Here is a 26,397-nt window from a genome sequence, read left to right on the forward strand (position 1 = left end):
TCAGATGTTGACATGCTAACCACCAGTGCCTCAGAATATGACTGTATTTGGAGATAGGTTCTTTAAGGAGGTAATTGAAAAACAGAGAGACTCTCAACTATAGAAAACAAACTGATGTTTACCAGAGAGGGTAGGCAGGTACGTGAAATAGATGATGGAGATTAAGGCGTACAGTTAACACGATGGGCACTGGGTGATGTACAGAATTGTTGAATCACTATATGGTACACCTGAAACTAATATAATAACACCATATGTTAACTATACTGGAATTAAAATTAAAAAGTTAATAAAAAATAAAAGAATGCAGAGATTAAACAAAAAATAAAAGAATATAAAAATTAATCAAATAAGCAACAAAAAAGAGGCGATTAAGTTAAAATGTGGTCTTTAAGGTGGATGCTAACCCAAATGACAGGTGTTATTATAAAAGAAGGAAATTTGGACACAGAAATATGCTGAGGGAAGGTGTTGTGAAGACAGCCATCTTTAAAAATTAAAAAAAAAAGATTTTATTAATCTATTCATGAGAAACACAGAGAGAGAGGCAGAGACACAGGCAGAGGGAGAAGCAGGCTCCACGCAGGGAGCCGGACGTGGGACTCCATCCCAGGTCTCCAGGATCACACCCTGGGCGGCAGGTGGCGCTAAACCACTGTGCCACCGGGGCTGCCCCCAAAATTTTAAAATTAAATTCAATTAATTAACATATAGTATATTATTATTGGTTTCAGAGGTAGAGGTCAGTGATTCATCAGTCTTATGTAACACCCAGTGCTCATTCCATCACATGCCCTCCTTAATGCCCATCACCCAGTTACCCCATCCCTCCACCGCCCTCCCCTCCAGTGACCCTCAGTTTGTTTGCTATGATTAAGAGTCTATTATGGTTTTGATGACGGCCATCTATAGGCCAAGGAGAGAGGGCTCAGAAGGAACCAATCCTGCCAACACCTTGATCTTGGAGTTCTGGCCTCCAGAATTGTGAAAAAGTAAAGTTATGTTGTTTGAGCCACTCACTGTGTGGTATTTTGTTATGGCAGCCCTGGCAAGCTAATACTAGCATATTGCTGCTTAGAGAGGTCAAGTGGCTTGGCCAAAGTCATGGAGCTTCCACATGGGAGAGATAGCACTCAGCCTCTCTCATTCCAGAGTCCATTCTCTTAAATTCTTTCCTCTACTGGGTTGTCCACAGTGTCTGGGTCAAGGGCCAAAAAATAACAGAAGGCAGATGGCAAGGTTACGGGATGATCGCTGAGACAAAACACAGCCCAGTGAGCTAGGAAGCACACCTGAGAGGGAACCAGTAGACCTGATAGTCAAAAGAAAGCCTTCTAACCTTGCCTTTACCCTCTTCTGGCTGTGTGGTCTTGGCCAATTCACTCTTCCTTTCTGGAGTATAGTTATATTTGTGTCAAATGGAAATATTAGGTTTCCGATATATTCCTGAGCTGTTTTAACCATAATGAAGTCATTATATGAAATGGTAAGAGAGAACTGAATTGGCTTTATACAACTATTAGTGTAGTTATAATTTATTATGTTTTAGCCAGTACTACTAGTACTGTTGTGATGGGATGTCAAAATTAGAGCATCAATTTTCCATGCTCTACAGATTATATATATTCTGATGCCAGAAAATTCATGGCGACCACTGGAGCTGCACATTATAAATGGTCCTGTGACTCAAATGATTCTTGGCCTTCAATATAAGTGGTAATACATGGCATCAGTGCTCAGTCTAGCAGCATGGACTCATTAAATGATGGTGGGTATTAATGTAATAAAGGTAGCTGATATATATTGATTTTTTTTATGTGTGTTAAGTTCTGTTCTAAATGGTCTAAATATAATATCCACTTAAGATTATCCTAAGAAGAACCTCACAAAGAAGAAACTATTTTTATAATTCCTAGGTTACAAATGAAGAAACAGAAGTCCATAGAGGTTAAGTAGGCCAAAGTCACACAGCTAAGTAAGTGGAAGAGTAAAAATTCAAACTAAGTCACACTGGCTTAGAAGCTAGGGTTTGGGTTTAGGGTGGAGAAGAAACGAAGCATCCAGGATGGCTTCAAGATTTTTGCCTGAGCAACCAGAGGAACAAAATTATTATTACTTGGGATGGGAAAGATTTCAGGAATTAATTTTTTTTTAGGGAAACTTAGTCTGAAAATGTTAAGTTTGATATGCTGATTATGTGTCCAAGGAGATGTCAAATAAGTCTATATATGAAAATCGGAATCTGTCAGCATATGCATGGTATTGAAAACCTACAGATGGGATAAGATCACCTACAGAGTGTAGATGGAAAACAAAAGAGATCTGTGAGCTGAGTCCTGGGCATCATAAGGTTTACAGGTCAAGGAAGTAGAGAATAAGCTTAAGAGACAAAACAGAAGGAGTGGTCAGAGAATTAGGAGGATGAGCACATTAGTGTAGTTTCTAGGGAGAAAAAAAAAAGGAAGAAAGAGTGATCAGTTGCATTAAGTCTACTGATAGGCTGACTATATGAGGACCTATGATGACATTGAGCCAAAGGAAGGCATTGATGATCTTAAAAAGAGGAGTTTTGGTGGAGAGGTTGGGGGATACCCGGTTGGAATGGGCACAAGAGACAATGGGAGGTGGGGAATTGAAGATAGTGATGTCCGATTTTTCTAAAAAAAAAAAAAAGAAGATGAGAATGGGGGTAGCTGGAGGAGAAAGTATTTTTATTTTATATTTTGATGTGGGAGAAATAAACATATTTGTAGACAGTAGGGATGATCTAGTAAAGGGGAGAAAATAATTGGTGAGTTCTGGGAGTGGGAATTTCTGGAACAATATCCTTGAGTAGATGAGAGGAAGTGAGATCTGGTGCCCAGGGTGAGAGGTTGGCTTTGGGTAGAAGCTTGGATGATTACCAGAGAAAACCTAGAGAGCATCAGCATAAATGCAGGTAGGTAGGTGGGTACATTGAGACGTTGTTGCAGTTCTCTTCTGGTTATTGCAGCGCGCTCGTCCATGTACTAAGCCAGCACTCTGAGCTCAGTTAAAATTGAAAGCTCCTTCCCTTGTTTTGTCATTGCTCCCCGCTTTGATTTCAACAAAATTTGCATCGTCTAGTAATCATGGCTCCTCGTCTTTCGTCCTCACTAGCTAAGAGCTGCAGAAGGGCAGAGAACATGTCACATTCTTTATTGCTCCCCAACACTTGGCACAGTGTCTGACACACAGTGTGCACTCAATAAATATTTGATGGACTGGATTGAATCTAGTATACTTTTTTCTCTATACACATACTTTAAACTTGATTTTGCTTGAGTCTTAAGAAGCTATCAAAATCATATTCTCTATGGATTGATAGGCAGATTATTCGTGTTTCAATCTATTCTCTTAATTATTGTATTAGCCATTTATTACTGAATTCAATATTCATGAAAACTTACAAGCTTTCCTGATTTTTACAAAAACTTGGACCTTAATTGGGCCATAGGAAATCCTCAAAAGGGTTACAATATGTGAGAAGATGCAAATACCTCGCTTTCTAATTGACATAGTGTCCAGTTTGCCCAATTCTTATTTATTTATTTATTTATTTATTTATTTATTTATTTATTTATTTATTTATTTATAAATATTTTATTTATTTATTCATGAGAGAACACAGAGAGAGTCAGAGACATGGGCAGAGGGAGAAGCAGGCTCCCTGCGGGGAGCCCGACATGGGACTCGATCCCCGGACCCTGGGATCATGACCTGAGCTGAAAGCAGACACTCAACCATTGAGCCACCCAAGGGCTTCTCCTTTTTATTTTTTAAAGAAAAGGGCAAATTCACTGTAATTGACACACCATAATATGAACGGATAGAAGTCAATGAAAAATCCTGGCATCTGGTTAACAGATTCCAGAGGATCAGATCACCTCTTTAGAAGAACCACCTGGAAACAAAGGATATACCACCACCTGGGTATATACTGTGATGGAAAATGTGTCCCCCTGCTTCTACCTTTTATTAAGATTTAGATAAAGAGGAAGAAAAGAATCCACAAATGGATTGATTTGCTACTGTATATCTTTTTAGCAAGCTTCGGGTGACACTAAAATCAAGGTCAAGTGCAATTGTTAGCTTGGTCATGCACTGTGGATGGTCTGTCAATACTCTTCCAGCAGGAAATTCAGTAAAGCATATTGTTTAGGATACAGACTAAGACTTGGACTTGCATCCCACTCAATGGACTTAGTTCCCTGATCCATATAATGGCAAGATAGCACCATCTATGTCATGGAGTAGTTGTGAGCTTTAAATGACCTAATGCCTATAAAAGTACAACCCAATATCCAGAATATCAGTAATTTTAGCCATTATTATTTGCTTTAATGACCATAACACCTTTTAAAAATGCAGGCTGCATCCTACTTTGGGTTTCCCTTTTTCTTCTTTGGTAGATCTTTTCTTTTTGCCTAGTATACTCCCCTTTTTCTCGAATCCTGGCCTTTCTTCTTTGACCATTTTTCTTCCACTCTAGAAAAATCGATGGGACCAATGAGGAAGAAGATAGCACTGAGCTGAATGAAGAAGGAAGGCCAGTACTGACTTCCAGGCAGAGGTCACCACTCTGCAACTGCCACTGCTGTGGCATCCCCAAGCGTTACATCATTGCCATTATGAGTGGGCTGGGATTCTGCATTTCCTTTGGGATTCGGTGCAATCTTGGAGTTGCCATCGTGGAAATGGTCAACAACAGCACTGTATATATTGATGGAAAACCGGAAATTCAGGTCAGTGTCAGTGTTTGGTGGGAGCTCTTTTGTCCATAGCTGTACAAATGCCTTGTTATAGGAAAGAAAGCTCTGCACCTCTTCCATTGATGTGACAAAAAATGGAGAATGGCTATCGTGTACCAGGTGCTGTGAATAGAAGGGAAGGGAAGGTGAAGGGAATAGAAGGATCAACAACACAGGCTGGGTCCTTGTTCTCATAGAGATGTTCAAGTAAATAATCATAATCCATGATTGTAGGTGCTATGTTGGAGGTGTTCAGAATGCTTGGGGTCATATAGGGGGTTGCTGGACCAGACTTTGTTATCATGAAAGAATTCCTAGAGAAAGTAAAGTGATGGCTGGCTCTGAAAGATGAGGAATTGACAGACTAGGAAAGTTTTGGTGAAGTGGGAAGAAGAGTATTGAAGAAAAAGGAATATCATGTGTGAAAGACTGTAGGAGAGAAGAGGGAGAAAGAGCGAGACAGAAGGAAAGAGAGAGAGAGAAAGGGAGAGAGAGAAAATGGTGTGTTTAGGAACTGAGATAGGAGTTCATCTTTTCTGAGCCCTGGACCCCTTTGGCAACCTGCTGTAGACTTACGACCCCTTTGTCAAAATAATATTTTAAGTTCCTAAAGTAAAATGCATGGAATTATAAAGGAAACCAATTATATTAGAATACAGATGTCAAAGTATTTAAAAATAAAATTAGTGATAGAGAAACATATGGGCTTCTTTGTGAACACATCAGGTGACAAAAGTCTAGCAATGAGTCTAAAATTACTGTAACTTTGAAGTCTGATGTATAAACTTTAGTTTAAGATAGTGATGACAACTGTCATAGGAACATATTTATAATCTCCACTAGTGAGGGAGTCACAGGTCCTGATCATACTACTGTGATTTGTTGCCTACAGTCACGATCACAGGAAATGCTAAATTTCAGCTAGCAGTTGTGAAAATAAAAATGCTGATTTTTCCCATCAAAGTTCACAGATCTGCGGATTCCATCCTTGGACTCGAGGCTGAGAACCCCGGTTAAGAGTGTAGAGCATGAGTGAGCATCAAGGGAGGGAGACACCAGGGTAGTTTTAGGCCAGGTAAAGCCTGGAGAAGCCACGTAGGGAGTCATGGGTGGGCTTTGGGCAGAGAAGCAATATGATGGAAACTGTTCCAGAATGACCTCTGCCCAATCCACTTAGTCCCCCAGTGGATTAGGATTGAAAGTGAGTGGAAGCAGGAGGACTAGTTCAAGGGATGCTGTCGTCGTCAACAAGCATACACTGATGTGACTTCAAAGCATTGTTTTTATGAATCACTGGAAAGAGACCATTTGGCTTGTTTCTTATGTGGTAGGCCTAGAAAAGTATTGAGGCTACGGGGAAAAGATGAAAAATGTATGCCTGGTGGATGCCTGGGTGGGCACATATTTCGTTGTACGGGACACACACGCCGATGGAACTCATGTGGTGATACATGCAGGTTGCAGAGAGGCAATCTGATCATTCGCTGGTCCCTGTCCCTGTGTGGAGAAACACTTCGGTTGGAGTTTCCCAAACTGGTGTTTGGCAAGTGACTGTCGTGTAGGATGTGCCATGAAGATGATGTATTGGATGGGGGCTTCTACTGTGCTGGGTCCTGTGGGAGTCTCCAGCAGGGGCCTATGGTCCCCCTTGCTTCCTGGACTTTACTGTGGAACACTTTCTGTCCTGCCGCATCTCTCAGCATCACCTGGAATAGTTCCTTCCCAGCACTGGTTTGGGAAAAGCTGATTTTGATCCATTAAAAAGAAGTCTTTAGTTGTCCTTGCAGGCTTTTTTCTTTTTTTTTTTTTTTTTCCCTTTTTTCCTTTTAGCTAAGAGATGATTTTGTCAGATGAAAAGAGCACAATGGAGAGTCTTGTAGCCTCCTTTTGATGCTGCAGCTGAATTTGTTCCAAAAGGATACGCTAGTTGTTTATTTTTTGGTGGGGAGGGAGGGCTGCAGAGGTGTGATGGGGCAAGCCATGCATTTTTTAAATAAAGAATGATGTATATTAGCGAGTTTTCAGATGGGTATCACATGCATTCTCCCAACCCTTTGTGAGCAAGGCCAGCTAATTAAAACTCGTCTGCTGAAGCCCAGATCAAAATGAAATGCTGGTTTGCATTTGTTTGTTGCCTGGAAAGACAGGCCTAGGTCAACAGAGTCTGCTTTGAGGCCTATGGAAAAGACATTCTGATAAAACCTAAGGAACAATGCTAGTTTGTGTTCTTTGGTTTCTATGGTTTTCCCTCTGGAGTCTTAGGGACACTGATTGGGATCTAAAATACGCTTTACATCATTCCTTCTGGTCTCCAAAAATAGGAGTTTGGTAGTATTTCCAAAGGTCTAGGACAACTCCACTTTGTAGCAGGCCATTTCTCTCTTGCTCAAGCAGAACAAAGCTCACATTTCGTCTGAGCGTGTTCAAGCTGATGACAAAGATTTCACTAATTATATTAAGAAAGTCTCTGCATGACTAATATTTCTGATTATTTGGTTTTTCATTTTATGGAGAGAAAACTAGATATCCTTCACTGAGATGTTTTTAAACCCTCATTTTCAAAAGAGGGAGAAAAGGAAGCAGTATGAGTCTCTAGGTCTTAAACAGGGTAGTTTCAGCTGATGTGTGACTACCCACATTTAGCATAACAATTATGAATTTTAAAACATGTGGATCACTTAGAACAGCATCTGGCACATGGCAAGCAATAAATGACTGATGTTTAAGACACTTAAGAAACTTTAACATTCAGGAGAAGTCCAAACCCCTTCCCATTAATCACGAGTCCTGCAGAGTTAAGAGGACGGGCTTTGGAATTGGCCAGACCTTGTCTCGAACTTGACTTCTTTTGCTTATTAGCTCTGGGACCTTGAGCCAACTTGCCGTTATGTCCTGGTCAGGGATTGCTGGTTGCAAGGAAGAGAAATGCAGCAAGACCTGGTCAAGTTCAATAGGGAATTCTGGTTGGGCTGTAGGGGAGCTCATGAGAGTGAAAGGCCAAAAGCAGGTCTGAGGTGTATATTTGTATAGTCCATGCCCTGCCCAGGGGTCCTGGGGTCCTGGCTGTTGTCCAGGAGGGGCGGAAAAGGGGTCCTCCCCTAGTTCTTTCCAAGGCATAGATAGAGGCTCTGCCGGGAAGGGCAGAGGGGAGCTGGCCCTCCTGGACCTACAAAATCCTTAGCTACAGTGTCCAGCCTCCCGGCTCCACATGGTCCCTCATCTGCTTCTCTCTGAGTATGCTCTTCTGTCCCAGGTCTCTCCAGAGAGAGAGACTTTTCCTTTTCCATGGCTTCCCACTGTCCTCCAAAGCTGGAGTGTCTTGCCTCACTTGGCCCTGACTAAAAAGGGATTGGTTTCAGCTCAAGTCTTCAGTGCTAAATATAATTCCTGAGTGTGGATTGGAGAGAGAGATGGAGACAGAGAAAGACAGAGAGAGAGAGAGAGATGGAGAGAGATAGAGACAGAGCCTGATTGGCCAGACATCCAGTCAGCAGGGGATAGACCCGGGGCACTGAGGTGGGGCAGGGGGCGGTGAGGGTGGGGAATGCTTTCTGAAGGAGATGGGAGCCTGGAGGCAGGAACAGACATTTCTAGCAATTCTTTGCGGACCCTCATTGTCCTTATTGTAAACTGGGAATAAAAGGCCTGCTCTGCATATTGCAGGAGACAATTTGGTGCTAACTAGTAAGTACTTATATTAGATTCCTAAAGCTGCTCTAACAAATTACCTCAAACATGGTGGTTTAAGACAACTGAAATCTATTCTGTCTCAGATGTGGAGACCAGAAATCTGAAAGAGTATCAGCAGGGCCACACTTGCTCTCCAGGCTCAGCAGAAGAACTGCCCCCCTTGCCTTTTCCAGTTTTGGGGGCTCTCAGTGCTCCTTGGCTTGTGGCAGCATCACTCCCATCCCTACCCCTGTCTTCACCTGCACTCTTCCTCTTCTGTCTCAAACCTCTTTCTGCCTTTCTCTTGCAAGAACATGTGTCTTTGGATTTAGAGCCCAACTAGATAATCCCGGATAATTTATCTCAAGATCCTTGATTTCTATCACATCAACAAAGCCTTTTTCCCGAAGAGGGTAGCATTCTTAGGTTCCAGAGATTTTGCGTGTAAATCTTTTGGGGGCCATTCTTTACACAATACCTGACACTGTGGTTAGCTTATCATAATGGCGCAAACCTGGGGCCATTATGATTCTAATGGAGCTCCAGCGGTGATGGAAGTCAGTTCTGGGCAGACCCAAGTGCTTTTAGTCATGTATCCTATCCTTCAGAGATTATCTGAAAGCACCATCTCCTCAGAAGGAAAAGTATGAACAGGGGACATCATGATTGGTAATTAGCCTCTGGGTGATGTGGATCCTTGGTTCCCTGGGTCATTTTGTGACTCAAGACAAAGAAGTCTAGTCTCTATTTCTTAGTAAGAAAGTCAGGTCTCTACAAGCAGAGCAAATAATGTAGTTTTTTGGGTCAGGTGGATAAGAGATCTTGATCCTGGCTCCCCTTGTAACTAGTTGTATGACCTTGGGGGAGTAAGTTAATGTCTCTAAGCCTCAATTTCCTCCTCTAAAGAAGAAGAGCCAATAATCACCTCTGGGTGTTCTAAGAATTAAGAGAGGAAATATATGGACAGTGCCTCAAAAAATTATGTCCCCCTTCTGCTCCAAGCTCCCAATGGTTTCCATCTTTCTTTGAGGAAAAGCCAAGGTCCTCTTGGTGACTTAAAGGGCCTGTCATCATTTGGACTGCTCCCACTTTAACTCCTTTTCTCATGTCACTTATTATCCCCCAGCTCTCCTTACATCTTGCTGTTCCTCCAACTTCAGGGCTTTACACTTGCTATTTCTCTGCCTTGAAAGTTCTCTCAGATGATCAACAGCATGATTTGCTCCCTTCTTTCCTTTAGGGCTTGACTAAAAAATCACCTCCTCAATGAAGCCTTCCCTCCCTCTTATCCAGCACTTCCAGTCCCCTTCTCTGCTTTAGTTTTTTCTCCTCGTCCCCAGTCACCATCTAACAGGGTCTATACTTGTTTACTATCTGCTGTCCCTACTGGCATCTTCGCAAAGACAGCAAATACTGTTGTCCTCCTGTTCACGGTTGCATCCTCGGGGCCTAGAACAATGTGTGGCATATAGTAGCACAAAATAAAAATTTGGTGAGCTGATTTGAAAGAATGACTATTAACTTCAGTTTACCCCCCCCCTTTTTTTTTGAGTAATCTCTACGCAATATAGGGCTTGAACTCATGCCCTTGAGATCAAGAGCTGCATGCTCTACCAACAGAGCCAGCCAGGCACCCCAGTTTCTTTTTTACTCTCAAACTTCAATTTTCTAATTAGTAAAATGGGAAATATGGCAAACAGGACAGGTCAATGTTACACGGGACTGTGATTGCCCAGAACACAGAGGCAGTTCTTGTTTGCATTAGTATTTATACCATCTGGCACCTGACCTGGCATGCAGGAGGCACTCGGTGAATGTTAAATAAATGAGCAAATAAATATGTAATAACTTGTGATGGGAAAATAAACCGACAAAAGTTTATAAGGCATACCATCTTGATAACTAAGAACCCCTCCTCCGTAATTGGAACACCTTGCATTTTGATATCATTGCCTTTTTTTAAAAAAAAGATTTTATTTTTAACTAATCTCTATAACCCAACGTGGGGCTTGAGTTGTTAAACCTGAGATCAAGAGTTAGTTGCATGGTCTAGGGACCGAGCCAGCCAGGCACCCCAATGCTTTACAAAGCTATTCATGGATTCATTCATTTGGCAAATATTTCCTTGCACCTTCTATGTTCCAGTAATTTATTTTAAGTACTAAAGCTATAAAGTCAAAAGGACGTGGCCGGCACCTTAGAGTTGCTTGCCCTAGTGTGGGAAATCGATGTGTGAATGGCTAGTTTGAGAACAGCACTGGGCACAGGCCATGGCTGTAAGGACAGAGGTCTCTGGGACAAGTGAGGACAAAGTGACCACTTCAAAAGGGAGCTGGGGAGCTTCCCCAGAAGGAGGTACATTTGCAATGAATCTGAAAAAAGTGACTTTATTTGGGAAGAAAATGAAGAAAGGGGGTCTGGCCCTGGAGAATCACATTTTCTTTTTCCCTTTTTTTCTTTTTAAAGATTTTATTTATTTATTCACGAGAGACAGAGAGAGAGAGAGAAGCAGAGACACAGGTAGAGGGAGAAGCAGGATCCCTGCAGGGAGCCTGATACGGGACTCGATCCCAGGATCTGGGATCACGCTCTGAGCCAAAGGCGATGCTCAACAGCTGAGCCACCCAGGTGTCCTGATAATCACATTTTCAATAGTTTAAGAGTTGTCCCATTATATATATGTGTTTGCATTTAAGTTTGTACACAGTCTCTCTTTGCTTTCATTAGAAGACAAACTCAATGGCAGGAGGGAGTTTGTTGTGCTTGTTGTTTGTTGTGAAGCCCTCCACAAATATTTGTTGAATAAAGGAAGGAAAGAAGGCCCTTGTGGGGTTATTATGTAGGATCATCAGTGAAAAATGATGGTCAGGGGATCCCTGGGTGGCGCAGCAGTTTGGCACCTGCCTTTGGCCCAGGGCACGATCCTGGAGACCGGGGATCGAATCCCACATCGGGCTCCCGGTGCATGGAGCCTGCTTCTCCCTCTGCCTGTGTCTCTGCCTTTCTCTCTCTCTCTCTCTGTGTGACTATCATAAATAAATAAAAAATTAAAAAAAAAAAAAAAAAGAAAAATGATGGTCAAGTGTTTTCTTACAAACGCAACTGTATCTGATTTTTCATTTCAGACAGCACAGTTTAACTGGGATCCAGAGACAGTGGGCCTCATCCATGGATCTTTTTTCTGGGGTTATATTGTGACACAAATTCCAGGTGGTTTCATTTCAAATAAGTTTGCCGCTAACAGGTAAGGTAAACTGATCTCACATGAATGTGGTGCAGATCATGACACGATTTTGTGTTTTTAAAAAATCTGCATAGTTCTCTCTCAATTTGGAGATGCAGAATGAGAGACAGGAACAATTCCAATAGGTGTGATTCACAGATATTAATATGATTCTGTTCTTACAAGTCTCTTTTTATTTACTTCTTTGTCTAATTTATCTTGCAATTCATGATTATGTAGTAAAAAGAGCAATTGAATCTGAGTCAGAAGAAATAGTTCCTGGACCCTAAATAACTCACAAGGTGACCTCTACTGAGTCACTTTTTTTCCTTCTCTGGGTCTGTTTCCTCATCTGTGAAATAAAGCATGGTTTAGACTGTGTTAGTTTCCTTTGATAAGTGACATTCTGCGATCCGTGTACTATGTTTAGATAGTCCAGTATCACACAGATTTTGCGGGCTTGCCTCTAGCTTGCAAGATGTCTTTAATGCCCTTGAAATTCTTTAGTAGGTGTTTGAGCAATTAAAAGTATCCAAGACAAAACAAACAAACAAACAAACAAACAAATAAATAAAAGTATCCAACATAGGATGAGCCATCCCAAGGAGCAGTTGAGTTCTCTATCACAGAGGTATTCAAACAGAAGAAGATGGCCACTTGGAGGATACATAGGATGTATATATAGCAGAAAAGGAGTATATGAAATACTTCTAGTTTTCTTCCAAGTGTGTGTCCTCTGTGATTGTATGTGTGGGTTTCACGAACTGTACCTTCTTATAAAGCAGCATTTCTCAAATTCTAAAACACAACTCATTAGATGGTAATGAAATCAATGTAGTGACTTACCAATGAGCATTTTCTTTTTTTTTATAAATTTATTTTTTATTTGTGTTCAATTTGCCAACATATAGCATAACACCCAGTGCTCATCCCATCAAGTGCCCCCCTCAGTGCCCATCACCCAGTCACCCCCACCCCCCGCCCACCTCCCCTTCCACCACCCCCAGTTTCTTTCCCAGAGTTAGGAGTCTTTCATGTTCTGTCTCCCTTTCTGATATTTCCCACTCATTTTTTCTCCCTTCCCCTTTATTCCCTTTCACTATTTTTTATATTCCCCAAATGAATGAGACCATAAAATGTTTGTCCTTCTCTGATTGACTTACTTCACTCAGCATAATACTCTCCAGTTCCATCAACGTTGAAGCAAATGGTGGGTATTTGTCGTTTCTAATGGCTGAGTAATATTCCATTGTATACATATAAAAAAAAGAAAAATAAATGTATAAAATGTATAAAATGTAAAAAATGTATAAAAAAAGAGAAAAATAGAAGAAGAGATAATCAAATAGAATAAAATCGGATAGAACATATTTTAATTTATTGCACACTTAAGTATTGGTTTTTGAAACTTGTTTTGGTTATGTTTGTGTGTATGATTATATGTTGCATTGCAATATAAAATATGTGCTGTTTTATGGGTTAAGGTAAAAAAAAAAGTTTGAAAGTCCATACCATCAGATGTAAATATGCACAAGCCTGACTTTATTTACTTACGTTCTTGTCTAATTTGTGTCTTCCATTTATGGTCACTTACTGACTGTATTCTTTTCAAAAAGTGATAAAATACTGTCTCATATGGTCTCCAGGGTTACTGCCCACATTTCTGCCATAAAAATAAATCACACATAATATTTCCCAACATGTTAAAAGGGCTGGTGCATCATTAGTGTATGAGAAAGAAAGAAAACACTGCTTGTCCTCTTTTCCCAGGATGGGTGGTCAGGGCAGAGAGGAGAAGACAGGTGGCACTGGGTAGGGACCTGGGGGTTCTGACAGATACATACCCTGTGCTTGGCTGGTCCCAGGACACAGACTTCTTTCAAAGAGTATGGCCTTCTGGTCAAATGGCAGCAGAGTCATGAAGGAGGAGATATAATCCAAACATAAGAGTCAGAATGAGTCAGTTGGGTAGAACCAAGCAGAATGGTGCATCTCCGGCAAGCTCACCTCACCTTGGTCAACCTCCAGCCTTGGGGCTTCATTCAGGGAGGATGTTCCTGTACTGCCAAAAATCTGTCCATAATGGGTCTAGGGATGAGCTCAGGACTTAAAGCTACCCAACAGTTTAGCTGGGGTCACACCAGAGCCTGACATGACATCTGTTTCTCTGTTTATTAGTTTCCATGGTGATATCCCATGGGTCGTGAGGTTCATTTCCGATGTTAAACCGAAGTGCCCACCCACAAAGGGAGGCTTGCCCAACTCACACAGTGTTTTGGTCCCTCAGGGTCTTTGGAGCCGCCATCTTCTTAACATCAACCTTGAACATGTTCATTCCTTCTGCTGCTAGAGTCCACTACGGCTGTGTCATGTGTGTCAGAATTTTGCAAGGTCTAGTGGAGGTAGGAGATTCCTTCTTTAACGGTTTTTGATGCCATTACCTGCAGTATGGTCCTCTAGATGATTCAGCTTCTAAAGAAAACCTGAGTTACTTAATTTTCTGATCTTCTTCCTTGTCCCACTATTTCCCCTTCCTAGTTTTCATGACAATCATGTATACTTTAATTAAAATGCCTTGGATGATTACAAATTTATACACAATGAAGAGTCATTCCTAGAATGTAGAATTTCACATGAGCCAGCAGCGATCTCAGAGATAATCTAACCCAACCCTTGTCATTTAATAAATAATGAAGCAGAAGCCCCAGTCCTATAGTTCACGTAGCAGGGGCCCTTTCCACAAAAACAATTTAAATGGATTTGTTAATAAATTTGTAAAATTCCTAGAGTGTAATATTACACAAAGATTTCACTCAAAGAGTTGTTGAATCCCTATGTCATACACCTGAAACTATTATAACACTGTATTTTAACTACACTGGAATTAAAAAAAAACAATAAAAAATTTTAAAAATGTGAATCTAGGAAAAAAATGCAAAAACCAGTCCTTCCTCAAGAGCAGTACAAAAACAGATGGTGGGCTAAATCAGGCCATAGTTTCCCAAGCCCTGATGTAGAGCAATGTTTCTCAAGCTCATTCACCTCTAACCTTCGTTGCTTTTGTCATATCCATGTACAATTTGTGCTTTGTTTGCCTACAGTGTTTCCCTAGATCAATTCATTAAAAAAAACAAAAAACAAAAAACAAAACCACACACCAAAAAAGAACCTCATTGTAAGCAACAATATTTTTGAAATCATGGGTTTCACATGCCAGGTACCTTTTTTCCTAAACCCTATTAGAGTATATTTGCGCCAATTCTGATTAAAAAAAAAAGTAGTTTGTTGTAGCAACTCAAATCCAACTCTAGTTCCACTAGAGGGACATATACCACACTTTGGGAAATTCTGATGGGTGGAAAGAACATGATATGCACAGCCATGAAAAGTAGAATGTACTCACTCAATGGCTCTTAGCCTCAGATTCTGTATCTTGGAATGAGGGATGGACCAGCTGATTGCAGAAATCCCTTTCTGCACCAATATTCTATAATAATATGGACTATAAAGGCCCTTTCCTCACCATTCTTATGTTTGAACTGATATTGAAATTGCAGCATCTGTGCCATGAGTTAAAATAGCTGACACAAGCTATTTATGAATTGGGTTTTTATACTGTAGCCTCTCTTAAAGAAGCAAGATCCACATTTTAAACACCAACAGAAACTGTAGTCAAGTCAAAAAGTCTATTTTCAACTGTTTCACCAGGGTGTGACCTACCCAGCCTGCCATGGGATGTGGAGTAAGTGGGCACCACCTTTGGAGAGAAGCCGACTGGCCACAACCTCTTTTTGTGGTAAGTGTATTAGAATCATAAGTTTTACTTAGGGAAGCTTTGGCTTCATGTGAAGACCCTACTATGTAGAATTTCTTTTGTTCACATAACAGAAGTCCAAAGGTGAGTGACTGCTGGTATTGGTTTTACTGCTTGTGATCTAGCATGTTATGACTTTCTACTCCACTGTCCTAGGAGTGATAGCTTTTTACTCTCATACTTGTTCCTCAGGTTCACAAGGTGGCTGTTAGAGCTCCAGGCATCAAGTCCACATTCAAGGCAGGAAGAAGTGGGGATGGTTGTCCTAACTACATCTGTTCCTATTATCAGCAAAGTAAAAGCTTTCCCAAAACCCCTTAGCAGGCCTCCACATATTTCCTTGGCCCTAATTGTGTCATATGTTTCATCAACTGCAGGGGCAGTGAGGAAACCAAGTGCAAGCTTTTCCAGCACCATTAGTAGAGAAAGGTGGAAAAGAAGGGGTAGGAAGTGGTTGTTGAATGAGCCAACAAATGGTATTTGTTGAAGTCAAAAGCAGAAAGGAAAGAATCATCAAGTATCTTGCTCTTGTTTTTACAGATAGAGAAACTGAAACTAAAGTGTAAAGTTAATTTCATTGAATGGAAAATGGGGTTCAAGGTCACATTGGGCATGAAATGGGAGCTAGACCACCTGAGTCTTAATTCAGAACTTTCCTCACTACACATACTATGTACATGTTATAGGACAGATCTGTTAATTAATTTTTGCCATTATAGTCCAGATGAAAAAGAAGCCATCCACCTCACCTGAAAGTATGTCAGTGGTCCTTAAGTAGTGAGGTGACTTTAATTCCTGGGTGACCCACCTTCACCTTGCTGAGGTTGTCTTACTCTAAGTCATGGAAGTGGCCTTCTCTGTATCTCTGGAATAATCAGTGTTCCAAGCGTCTACCTAGATGCCAATCAATAATTTAACGAGGACAGTGCAGGCTGACCCCATCAACGCAATTGTAAAATATATTTTCCTTTTTTTTTTTAATGGAGGAAGGGGCCCAGGCAGACAAAAGTGCTTTAAGTCATGAAAGTCACAACGGGGACTGGGCAAAATTAGGATCACAATTTAGCACTGCCTGGTTTTTCGAGCTAGTGTGCCTTTCCTAGGAAACACCAACCTGTATTTCTTCTTTTTTTTTTTTTATTCAGAGGCAAAGAGAGAGAGAGGCAGGCAGAGAGGTAGAGACACAGGCAGAGCGAGAAGCAGGCTCCATGCAGGGAGCCCGATGTGGGACTCGATCCCCGGTCTCCAGGATCACACCCCAGGCTGCAGGAGGCGCTAAACCACTGTGCCACCAGGGCTGCCCCCAACCTGTATTTCTTAGTGAAAAGGAGAAATAAAGCTTCCTCTTAATTTTTGTGAATATTTTATTTCTCCTTTTTACCTCCTTAATAATAATAATAAATAATATTATTATAATAATATAGAATAATATAAAATATCTAGAATAATATCTAGAGTAATATAAAATACCTAGAATAATGTATAAATATTATATAATAATATTCTATATTATTATTAATTTATTATTTTATTCTATCATAAAGAATCCCTGGGACTTTGGTGTGAATATTCACCAATATGCCCATTTTATGCCTTGCTTGGAACTGCGTGTACAGCTGAGATATCTTTGCATCTTTAGCCTTTATTGTCCTTAGAAACCATTTCTGTTCTCTTGTTTGTAGTTCAAGATCATCTCCACTTCGACTACTGACTTTGAGCCAACTCTAGAAGAAAATAAGATTCTGACCTTGTGGATTGTCAGATCCTTGATCTTATTTTCTTTGGATGGCTTATTTACAAGGCTTTTCATTTTGATTTGCCAGCAAAGCAGGAATGACTAGCTGCCACTCCCCATTCTTAGTGTCTTTATAACCCTTAAAGGGCTGATTTAAGAAATGGTTGACTCTCAAGGAAAGTTACCTGATCAAAGTCATGGGCTTTATTACTCTTCCCAGCTAAGGTGTGGCCTTGGTTTGAAAGAACAGCCAAGGAAAAATGTCATTAGAAGGAAACCCAAATTTGGGGTTAATCAGTTCTTACCAAAAAAGTAGTGGAGTTGGCAGGAATGTTAGGAAATATCTAGTGCAGTAAGTTTTCCCAGCTAGTAAGGACAGATTTAGGGACTCTCCTACTCCTGATGGCTACTCCCCTTCCTCATGCCACTCAACAAGCACTGGAGGGCTCCTCTGTCCTCTGCTGTCTGCCTACAGAGGGATCAAGGTGCAATCAGCTCCCCTAGAGCCGTGTGGGTGGCACACCCCACTGAGGTATGCTCAGGGGCTGTGGGTGTGACAGGAGATTACAGTCAGCCATGTCTAGAAGGAGGATGAAGAGTTTGTCTACTAGACAGGGAAGTTCAGTTTCAAGTATAAAATTTCCTCAATGAGAGAATTCTTCTTACTATGAAGAATTAAGGGGCGTTTTTGGGTAGAGGAGGCAGGATCACATTATGCAGTAGTTATGGAAAAAGGCTCTGGATTCCTACAGACCTGGTTCCTGCCATTCACACCTGTATGGCCTCTGGCAACTTACCTCCCCTCCCCCAGCCTTGTTTTTTTTTTTTTTTTTCAGTTCAATAGACTTTATTTAGTGGTGAAAGCTTGAGGCAGGATGACCAAGCTGTTAGTTATTCTAATTACAAAAGAAACATCATAGACAAGGTGCCAGAAACCTAAGGTCTCCATAAAGCATTTCAATGGATTCAAGAGTGACTTAAAAGTATACAACAATGGAGATGACTCAAAGTAACAAGACCAACTGTTTTTAAAGGGAAGTGATAGATAGGGAAGTGACATTGGTACCAATGCCAAAGAGTTGAAAGAAGGGTTAAATAAAATCATAGGTCTAGAATCCTCAACACAGTAGTGGCCACACCGAAAGCCCCCAATGCATCCTAGGTGGTGGATTTATCCCCTGATCTTCCCTGTCCCTGGCATTCTCCTACCCCTCACGTCCTAGAAATTTGGCCCAGGGAAGACCACCTTCTCTCCACCCACAGCAGAGTCAAGCCTGAAGCTCTTTCTAAACAAAATGCCTTGGAATGCTTGTCTTACTGGTTTGAGGAAGTCTGAGGCTGAAAAAAAAATGCATTGTCATGCTGTACATTATAGTCTCATGATAGTTGGGGTTTGTGCGGAACTAATTACAGCTTACAGAACATCTTTGTGGACAAAGTTTATTTGATTCTCAAAAATATCTCTGGGAGATAGAGATTTCATTCTCATCTTCTATCTGAGGATAATGACTCTAAGTGACTGAGATACTCCCTCAGGGGTCATGATGTTCAAATTTAGGATTCCCAGGTTGTGCCTTTCCTGGCCAGTCAGGCCCAGCTTGGAAAGATAGGATTAATCTCTTTCTCTAGAAGATACCCTTACTCCCATTTCTTGATGGTCTACCTTAGCACTGAGGTTTGAGATACAGAATTTCCTGTTGCTGCTGCTCACTTTTTCTGAGCAAGATTTTTTTTCATTCACAGCCCAAAGCAAATTTCAGGTAATATTTTTTTGGGGGGGGATCCAATGAATATTGATGGGAAGTTTTTAGGACTCGTGTTTCTATAGCAGATTATCATGGAGCTGTAGGGGACAGTGGAGACCAGGCCACTGCCTCTAGCATTCGTGATCTTGTCTAGACTAGATAAATACCCACCTGTAGGTAAAGTGTTTACAAGGTTAGGTGTTTACAAAGAAATAAACTTCAAAATGGGCCCATTCCGGGGGTAGATGGAGAGCAGCCTTGCTGTTCATTCTGCCATCCTTGAATAGAACTGTTTTCTGATTTTTTAAAAGAAACCAAGACTCGAAAAAGTATGATTTCTTAATAGTTTGAAGTCCCTCATTTAAAGACTGAGTTGATCATTCTTCTGAACCGTGAGCTCTGAAAGGCAGATCCATGGGCTCCTTTGCTTCCTATCTTCAGCCCATAGTATTGTACCTGGTTGAATTTTTCAAATCTCTGTTAGATTTTTTTTCTGATCTGTTTTTTCTATTCTTTCATGTAATTCAAAATTGCTGTGCCTGAGTCATCTTTGCCCAATCCCTCCATGGTACCTGGATAAAATCAAAGGGTACTCAGTGACCTTTCTCTCCTGGAAGTGCTATTTTAAGGTACACTGGGAGTGTGTCCCTCTGCACGGAGGCATTCTGGCTCTTGCTCAGTTTGATCCATCTTCATTTCCACAACAGGAACTCTAGATAGGTTGAAGGGGCCTGTGTGGCAGTTGTTCAGTTTCCTCCATGTTTTCTTGTTCTAGGCTCCTATGCAGGGGCAGTGATTGCCATGCCTCTGGCTGGGGTGTTGGTACAGTACATTGGATGGGCCTCTGTCTTTTATATTTATGGTGAGTAAGTTGACTTAATGAGTTCCCATGGATGACTCATAGAGTTGGTATTTCACTGTATAATGGGGTTGGCTAAGAATTTACTCTATGAAAATAGAGGTTATTAAAACAAATGTATCATATAAATGGAATACTTGTCTGCTTAGGATTCTTTTAATGCTTATATTAAAGTAGAATTCCTTAGTGAGAACAATATTGTCTTTCTTTAAATACCAGTTAACAACAACAACAGGCAAAGCAACAAAACAGTTTCTCCTAAATGAACATTGTGCCATGTGGGAATATTTTGAGAATTGGAATATTTAGAGACAGAAGACAAGGAAACCATAACTGTAAGCCTCTTGTTTTGTACTGCAGGCATTTTTGGGATTATTTGGTACATGTTCTGGCTATTGCAGGCCTATGAGTGCCCAGCTGCTCACCCAACAATATCCAGTGAGGAGAGGACATACATAGAGACAAGTATAGGAGAAGGAGCCAATGTGGTTAGCCTCAGTGTAAGTACAGATGGAAAGATCAAGACTTATCTCTTTCTCTTAGTCATTATACTGTCCTCTTAAGAAAAATTACATGTCAATATAGTTACTAAATTTCTCATGGTATTTTTACTCTCTAGAAATTTAACACACCATGGAAAAGATTTTTCACGTCGTTGCCGGTTTATGCAATCATTGTGGCAAATTTTTGCAGAAGCTGGACTTTTTATTTGCTGTTAATAAGTCAGCCTGCTTATTTTGAAGAGGTCTTTGGATTTGCAATAAGTAAGGTAAACACAGAGATGCTTCAAATATTCTTGAACTTTAAATCTCTTGCTTCTACTGAGAAAATCTTTGTGTGACAAAATAATTAAATTGCTGATCAAAATTCATAATGCTCCTGTGACATCAAATACCCTAGAAGTCAGACAGGTTTTACATCCTAGGCACAGTATACATAGCTATTTAATATCTTCTTCATAAGGATCAGGGCTGTATTAAGCTGCTTTTAAAGATGTATGTTCTATCTGAGCTCAAAATGGTTTTGAAGCTAAATTCAATGACTGCATATGAGGTACGGATACAAAGATTTCCAGGTAAGATGTTTTTGTGGGGTTTTCCCCCCTATAAATTACTCGGTGAGTAGCAGTAAGGGCCTTAAAGCTCATTTTGCAGACCACCCATTTCTCTGTAATGGTAATTGTAGCATTAAAAACCATTGCCTTGTATGGTTTAGAAAGAACCTCTTTCAATATCCTCAGTCATTGCCAATATTTCAGGGAGGAAAGATGTAGCTGGTGAAGCATAAACCATCATCATGAAAGACATGACCTCCTTTCTACAAGGGAAAGAACAGCGGCCGTAGAGGTCGATGTGTGCATAGCTCCCGGTACTGTCTGAAGTGACCGTGGAGAGCTAGCAGAGGCAAGTCACAGTGCTTGCCATCAGTCAAGGCTCACTCTGTGCCCAGTATTTGACTATCCTGTGCCAGACGCTATGGCAGGTGCTGGGGTTGAATGGCAGATTGGCAGATGAATACCAGTTGGGTCTACCCTCAAGGAGCTACCAATCTGGTACTTAAAATTATTCACTCATTCGTTGTTTATTATAAAATTCAGGACTATCTGGGTGGCAGGTAATTAGATAATTAAACTTGGTTGGGGGGGCAGGGAATTAGGGAAGTGAATCTCTCCAAAGCAGCTAGAAATAGCTCATTGTTCTTTATTCATTACAGGTGGGCCTCCTGTCAGCAGTCCCACACATGGTTATGACTATCATTGTGCCTATTGGAGGACAGTTGGCTGATTATTTAAGAAGCAGAAATATTTTGACCACAACGGCTGTCAGAAAAATCATGAACTGTGGAGGTACTATGGATTTCATTGGTGGCTTAGGCAGCCTTTAGAGAATGAGGTGAAACTGAGTTGCAGAGCATGTTTTGGAGGTTATGCCGAACCATTACAAGGATCTTGGGGCACCTGGGTGCCTCAATTGGTTGAGCGTCCGACTCTTCATTTTGGCTCAGGTCATGATCTCAGGGTTGTGAGGTTGAGCCCAGTGTTGGCTCCATGATCAGTGGGCAGTCTGCTTCTCTCCCTTTCCCTCATCCTCTGTCCCTCCCCAGCTTGCTCTCTCTCTCTCTCTTTCTCTCTTTCAAAGTCCATCCTCTGGCAGATACTTGAGTGTCCATCACACCCCCGCCAACTGGCCATTCAGTCCAAACTTGTGCAGCCTGTGATAGGACAACTTAGCTGGCAAATCTGTACACATCTCCCAGAAATGCTTCTTTCATCTGCTCTAGGCCAAAGCCAATTTCCTGTGACATATGTTTATTGTTTATCCTTCCCATACATTCTCCCAGTCACATAATCCTTTGCTTATGTAGATATTTTCCCTTATCACCTTCCCTTTCTACACATACAGGTTTCGGTAAGAAACCCAAGAAAGGTATTTCCTCTGAATGGTCTTCTTTCCTCTCAGCATATGCTGGTGTATGGGTAGGCACACACACAACCACACCTCATTCTCTTTTCTACTTTCACTGAGTTCCTGCTTTATGTTTTGATTTTGCAAAGACAAAGTAGAAGCCATGTGATTTTCCAAAAGAGGTAGGGAAAAGTAATTCTGAACCCCCGCAATGTTTATGATTGTTCACCTTTTAAAAAATCTTCCACTTTTTCCTTATCCCTTTTTGTATTTGTGTTTTAAATTTAGTATTTATTGGATGCTTTCTGTGTATAAAATCTGACCAGGGAGTTTGGGAATAGTCTGTGGGCATCGGATCTCCCCTCAGTTTGACTTCTGGCCCCAGGCAGAAATGGTTGGCTATGCCATTAACATGAACTTTTTTTTATAGGAGACTGAAGATTGGCAGTGGGTGAGAGGTGGGTGAGGGGTGAAGCTCCCTGGTGGGGGAGAGGTGAAGCTCTGTGGCACTGCATTTGTGGCAGCCAAGGTAGACAGAATAATGCTCCCCGCCCCCACCAAATGTTCAGGTTCTGATTCCCAGAATTTGTGGTTATGTTTACCTACGTGACAAAAGGAACTTTGCAGATGTGATTAAATTAAGGATCTTGAGATGGGGAGATTATCTTGGATTATCTGGATGGATCCAGTGTAATCATGAGGTTCCTTGTAAGAGGAGGCAGGAAGCTCAGTCAGAGGAGCTAGGATGATAGAGGCAAACGTCAGTGTAATACAGCCACAAGCCAGGAATGTAGACAGGCTCTAGAGGCTGGAAAAAGCAAGAATGGGGTTTCCCTAGAGTGTCCAGAAGGAGCACAGCTCTGCTAACATCCTGATTTTAGTTCTCTAGGATCCATTTTGGACTTCTGACCTGCAGCACTGTATGATCGTTAAGTCTGTATTATTTTAAGCCACTAAATTTTTGAAAATTTGTTACAGCAACAATCAGAAACTAATACAGGAGCCAATTCCTCTCCTCCGATGATCACATTCTGGCCCAGCTGAATAGTCCCCTCCATACCAGGCCCTGAGTATTTCTTTCCATCTCTGACTTTGCTCACTCCCTTGATCTTTACTGTGAGTTCAGCTCACCTTCACTTCTCACCTTAGTCCTCACCACATGTCCTTCCACATGGGTTCATCTTCCCTCCTGTGAAGTCCACCTCAACCTCCAGTGACTGCTCCTTCCTGTACATATACTTGGTTGGTAACTCATCACTTCCTGCTTTATTATAGTTCTTGCAGGAAAGTGTTTTAGGCAGAGAGAGTAGCATGAGCAATGGCCCCAAGGCAGGCATGAATGTGGCATGTTAGGCTGGAAGGAAGGATAGTCAGAATGGGTGGAGCTAAAGGAGTGAGGTAGAGAGAGACAGGAGATGGGACCAGGATGCTGGACTAGAGCCAGATCTTGGGAGGCTTCATAGATGTGCACACAGCTTGGATTTTATTTGAAATGCCCAGGGAAGCAAATAGAGGGTTTAAAGCAGAGAAAGTGACATGATTTGATTTGTGTTTTTAAATCTGAAGAGTAGAAGATAGAACATAAGAGTGAAAGAAGGGAGACCAGCTAGGAAGCTATTTCATTTATTCTGTCAAGAGAATATGGTGAGTTGAACTAAAGTGGTACCAACGGAAGTAGAGAGAGTGGGAGGGATTTCTAAATTCTCCAAGCCTAACTTTCTTCTTTAAAATCTGAATAATAGTATTTACTTCCAATGATGGTTATGAATGTTAAATGGGATGATGTACAAATACACCTAGCATGGGTTCAACCTATAGAAGGTTCTCAACATATGTCAATGCCTTTTTCCTCTTCTGTGTTTAAGACACTGGCAAAACAGAAGTTTTCTAAGGAAGCATTCAATAACTATATGCTATTCAAATGTACCCATGGTCAAAATTATGCAACCTCTTAACCTCGAAGTTGAAAGAAAATTCTGGATTTCAACCCCACTTGCACAACTGCATCTCCAGCCACATGCCTTGAGGACTCTGAATCTATTTTATAGGACTATCTTGCTCTGTTTAATTTTGCCCCGATCACTTCAGCCATCATTCCTCCATAATCGATAGTGTTGGTGTCGGGTGGTGGTGGTGAGAATACTCAACGATTTTGAGGTACTAATGAAGTAACTTTTGAGAATAATTTTTTTTTGTTCTAGACACTAGAATGCAAACACAGAATCTCCCTAGCATCTGCCTCATCTTTAAAAAAGAAACACACAAAATAGCATCATCAACAAAAACCAATCCAAACCTCTTCACATGTCTTTTCATGTCATTTTATATTTTGAAATAGCAGGACCAGTGAGTTCCACATTGTATGTTTTAAAAAATGGTTGTTCTATTCTGCTTATATACAAAGATGCTAGACTAGAGATGAATATGTGAAGAGAGAGTTTTATGCCATCACCGAGTAAGCCAGATTGATTTGGACAAAACAAACACTTGCATGATCTTCTGGAGAATTTAGTTGGTCTCATGTTCTCTGAGAAGAAATATAGAGGGCATTTCTTATCGGAGAAGGATCACACATTTTCTGGAGTCTGTCACCTTTTCTTTCCATGGGGATGTTTGCTGCTAGAATCGTTTAAAGCAAACAGATCACCTAAGACATGAAGCTCTGTTCTAGTTCATTCTCGATCAGGGCACATCTCCAAGATCTTCAAAACCAGATGTCAAATCCTTGTACTTCCTTCTGTAGTATGTGTAAAGTGAGACTGGGAGAAAAAAGTCTTGTCTGGCTGAATTGGTTGCCTGTGTGAACTTTAGATTGTTTTAATATGAGATGAACATTTTTCTCAGACCTTTAAATCATAGTTCTGTTTCTCTTGTCAGCTCCAAAGAGGTTCACGTCCAAGATTTTTTGATCACCTCTGAAGTTCACATTTTATTCTCAAGCTCCTAAAGCATACAGTCCTATCTGTAGCATTTTTCGCTGTTGATAAGAACCACTTAGGCTCTTAATTTTTTTTTCTCCCTTTGGAAATCTACTATTTGGCAAAGATCATCCCCCCCACCCCTTACAGATGAACCAGTGTATCATTTGTAAGTTTTATTCTTCACAAAATGTCTCTGTTCTAATTCTTTGGAGGAGTTAATTCTTTGGTACAACTTTTGCCTAGAGTGTTAAGATAAAAGAGGTTTCAGCCAGATGCCTTGATATTTAAGACAGGTTGAGTCTTAAGTACATACAGTTCGTATATAAAACACTAGCAATTTTTCCTTATATATATGACTTAAAACGTCGAAACAGAATTGATTAATGAGTAGATGTGGTATAAAGCCCACAGTGGATAAGCACTACTGTTTTTGTTTCATCTGATTCTCTTTAAAAGATTTTTAAAAGAAGATCTTATTTTTTATCTATCATCTATCTATCTATCCATTATCTATCTATCTATCTATCTATCTATCTATCTATCTATCTATCTATCTATCATCTATCTATCATCTATCATCCATCCATTTAGGGAGTGTGGGGGCTGGGCAGAGGGACAGAGAGTGTTAAGCAGGCTGCATGCCCAGCATGGAGCCTGAGGCCGGGCTTCATCTTATGACCTGAGACGGTGACCGGAACTGAAACTGGGAGCTGGTAGCTTAGCCACTGAGCCACCCCAGGGCCCCATCATCTGATTCTCTTTGATGCCCATCTAAAAGAATTACTGGTGCTTGCCCTGTTTCTTTGACAGTGTGGGGGAAAATGAGCTCAGAAGGTAAGCAACGTACCAAGGTCTACAGAAAGTGTTTTCACTTGTGTTTCAACTTAATTGTCTTGGTTCTGCGTCCTATTTCCTTTCCTTTGCATCAATTCACCAAATATTATTTGTTGAACGCCTGCTGTACACTGGCTGGGCTCTGCCTTGAACGTGGTACCCTGTAGGGGGACCAAAACACAAACTAAGACTCAGGAAGCAGTGTTGAAAGGTCCTGTGAGATCAGTGAGAGGGGAGAGGCATGGGCTCCACTGCAGGGAGCAAGGGCGGCTGGTGGGGGAGGGGGGTTGACTGGGGTAGGGGGGATTCTGAGAGGAGGCCGCATTTGAGCTGGACTTTAAAGGATAGGAAGGTTGCTTTAGAAAAAGAGAACTAAGTAGCTGGAGAAGAGCATCCTGGGCAAAGGAAGAGCCCGTGAACACG

General features: G+C 41.1%; 1 protein-coding gene across 3 annotated transcripts in view; it reads left to right on the forward strand.

Moving 5' to 3' along the window:
• The window catches only part of SLC17A8 (solute carrier family 17 member 8), a 56,174-nt gene that overhangs the window by 20,615 nt on the left and 9,162 nt on the right, over nucleotides 1-26,397 (forward strand). For 2 of the 3 annotated variants that reach the window (XM_038558786.1, XM_038558784.1), the window contains exons 2-9: nucleotides 4,511-4,763; nucleotides 11,564-11,682; nucleotides 13,949-14,063; nucleotides 15,370-15,457; nucleotides 19,731-19,817; nucleotides 20,175-20,314; nucleotides 20,434-20,583; nucleotides 21,528-21,660. In XM_038558786.1, the coding sequence (XP_038414714.1) occupies nucleotides 4,650-4,763; nucleotides 11,564-11,682; nucleotides 13,949-14,063; nucleotides 15,370-15,457; nucleotides 19,731-19,817; nucleotides 20,175-20,314; nucleotides 20,434-20,583; nucleotides 21,528-21,660 (946 nt within the window). In that variant the 5' untranslated portion in view covers nucleotides 4,511-4,649. The remainder of the gene's footprint in view (nucleotides 1-4,510; nucleotides 4,764-11,563; nucleotides 11,683-13,948; nucleotides 14,064-15,369; nucleotides 15,458-19,730; nucleotides 19,818-20,174; nucleotides 20,315-20,433; nucleotides 20,584-21,527; nucleotides 21,661-26,397) is intronic. The other variant, XM_038558785.1, reaches the window with a different exon arrangement.

Source organism: Canis lupus, chromosome 15 (assembly GCF_011100685.1).
Source record: "Canis lupus familiaris isolate Mischka breed German Shepherd chromosome 15, alternate assembly UU_Cfam_GSD_1.0, whole genome shotgun sequence".
Lineage (NCBI taxonomy): Eukaryota > Metazoa > Chordata > Mammalia > Carnivora > Canidae > Canis > Canis lupus.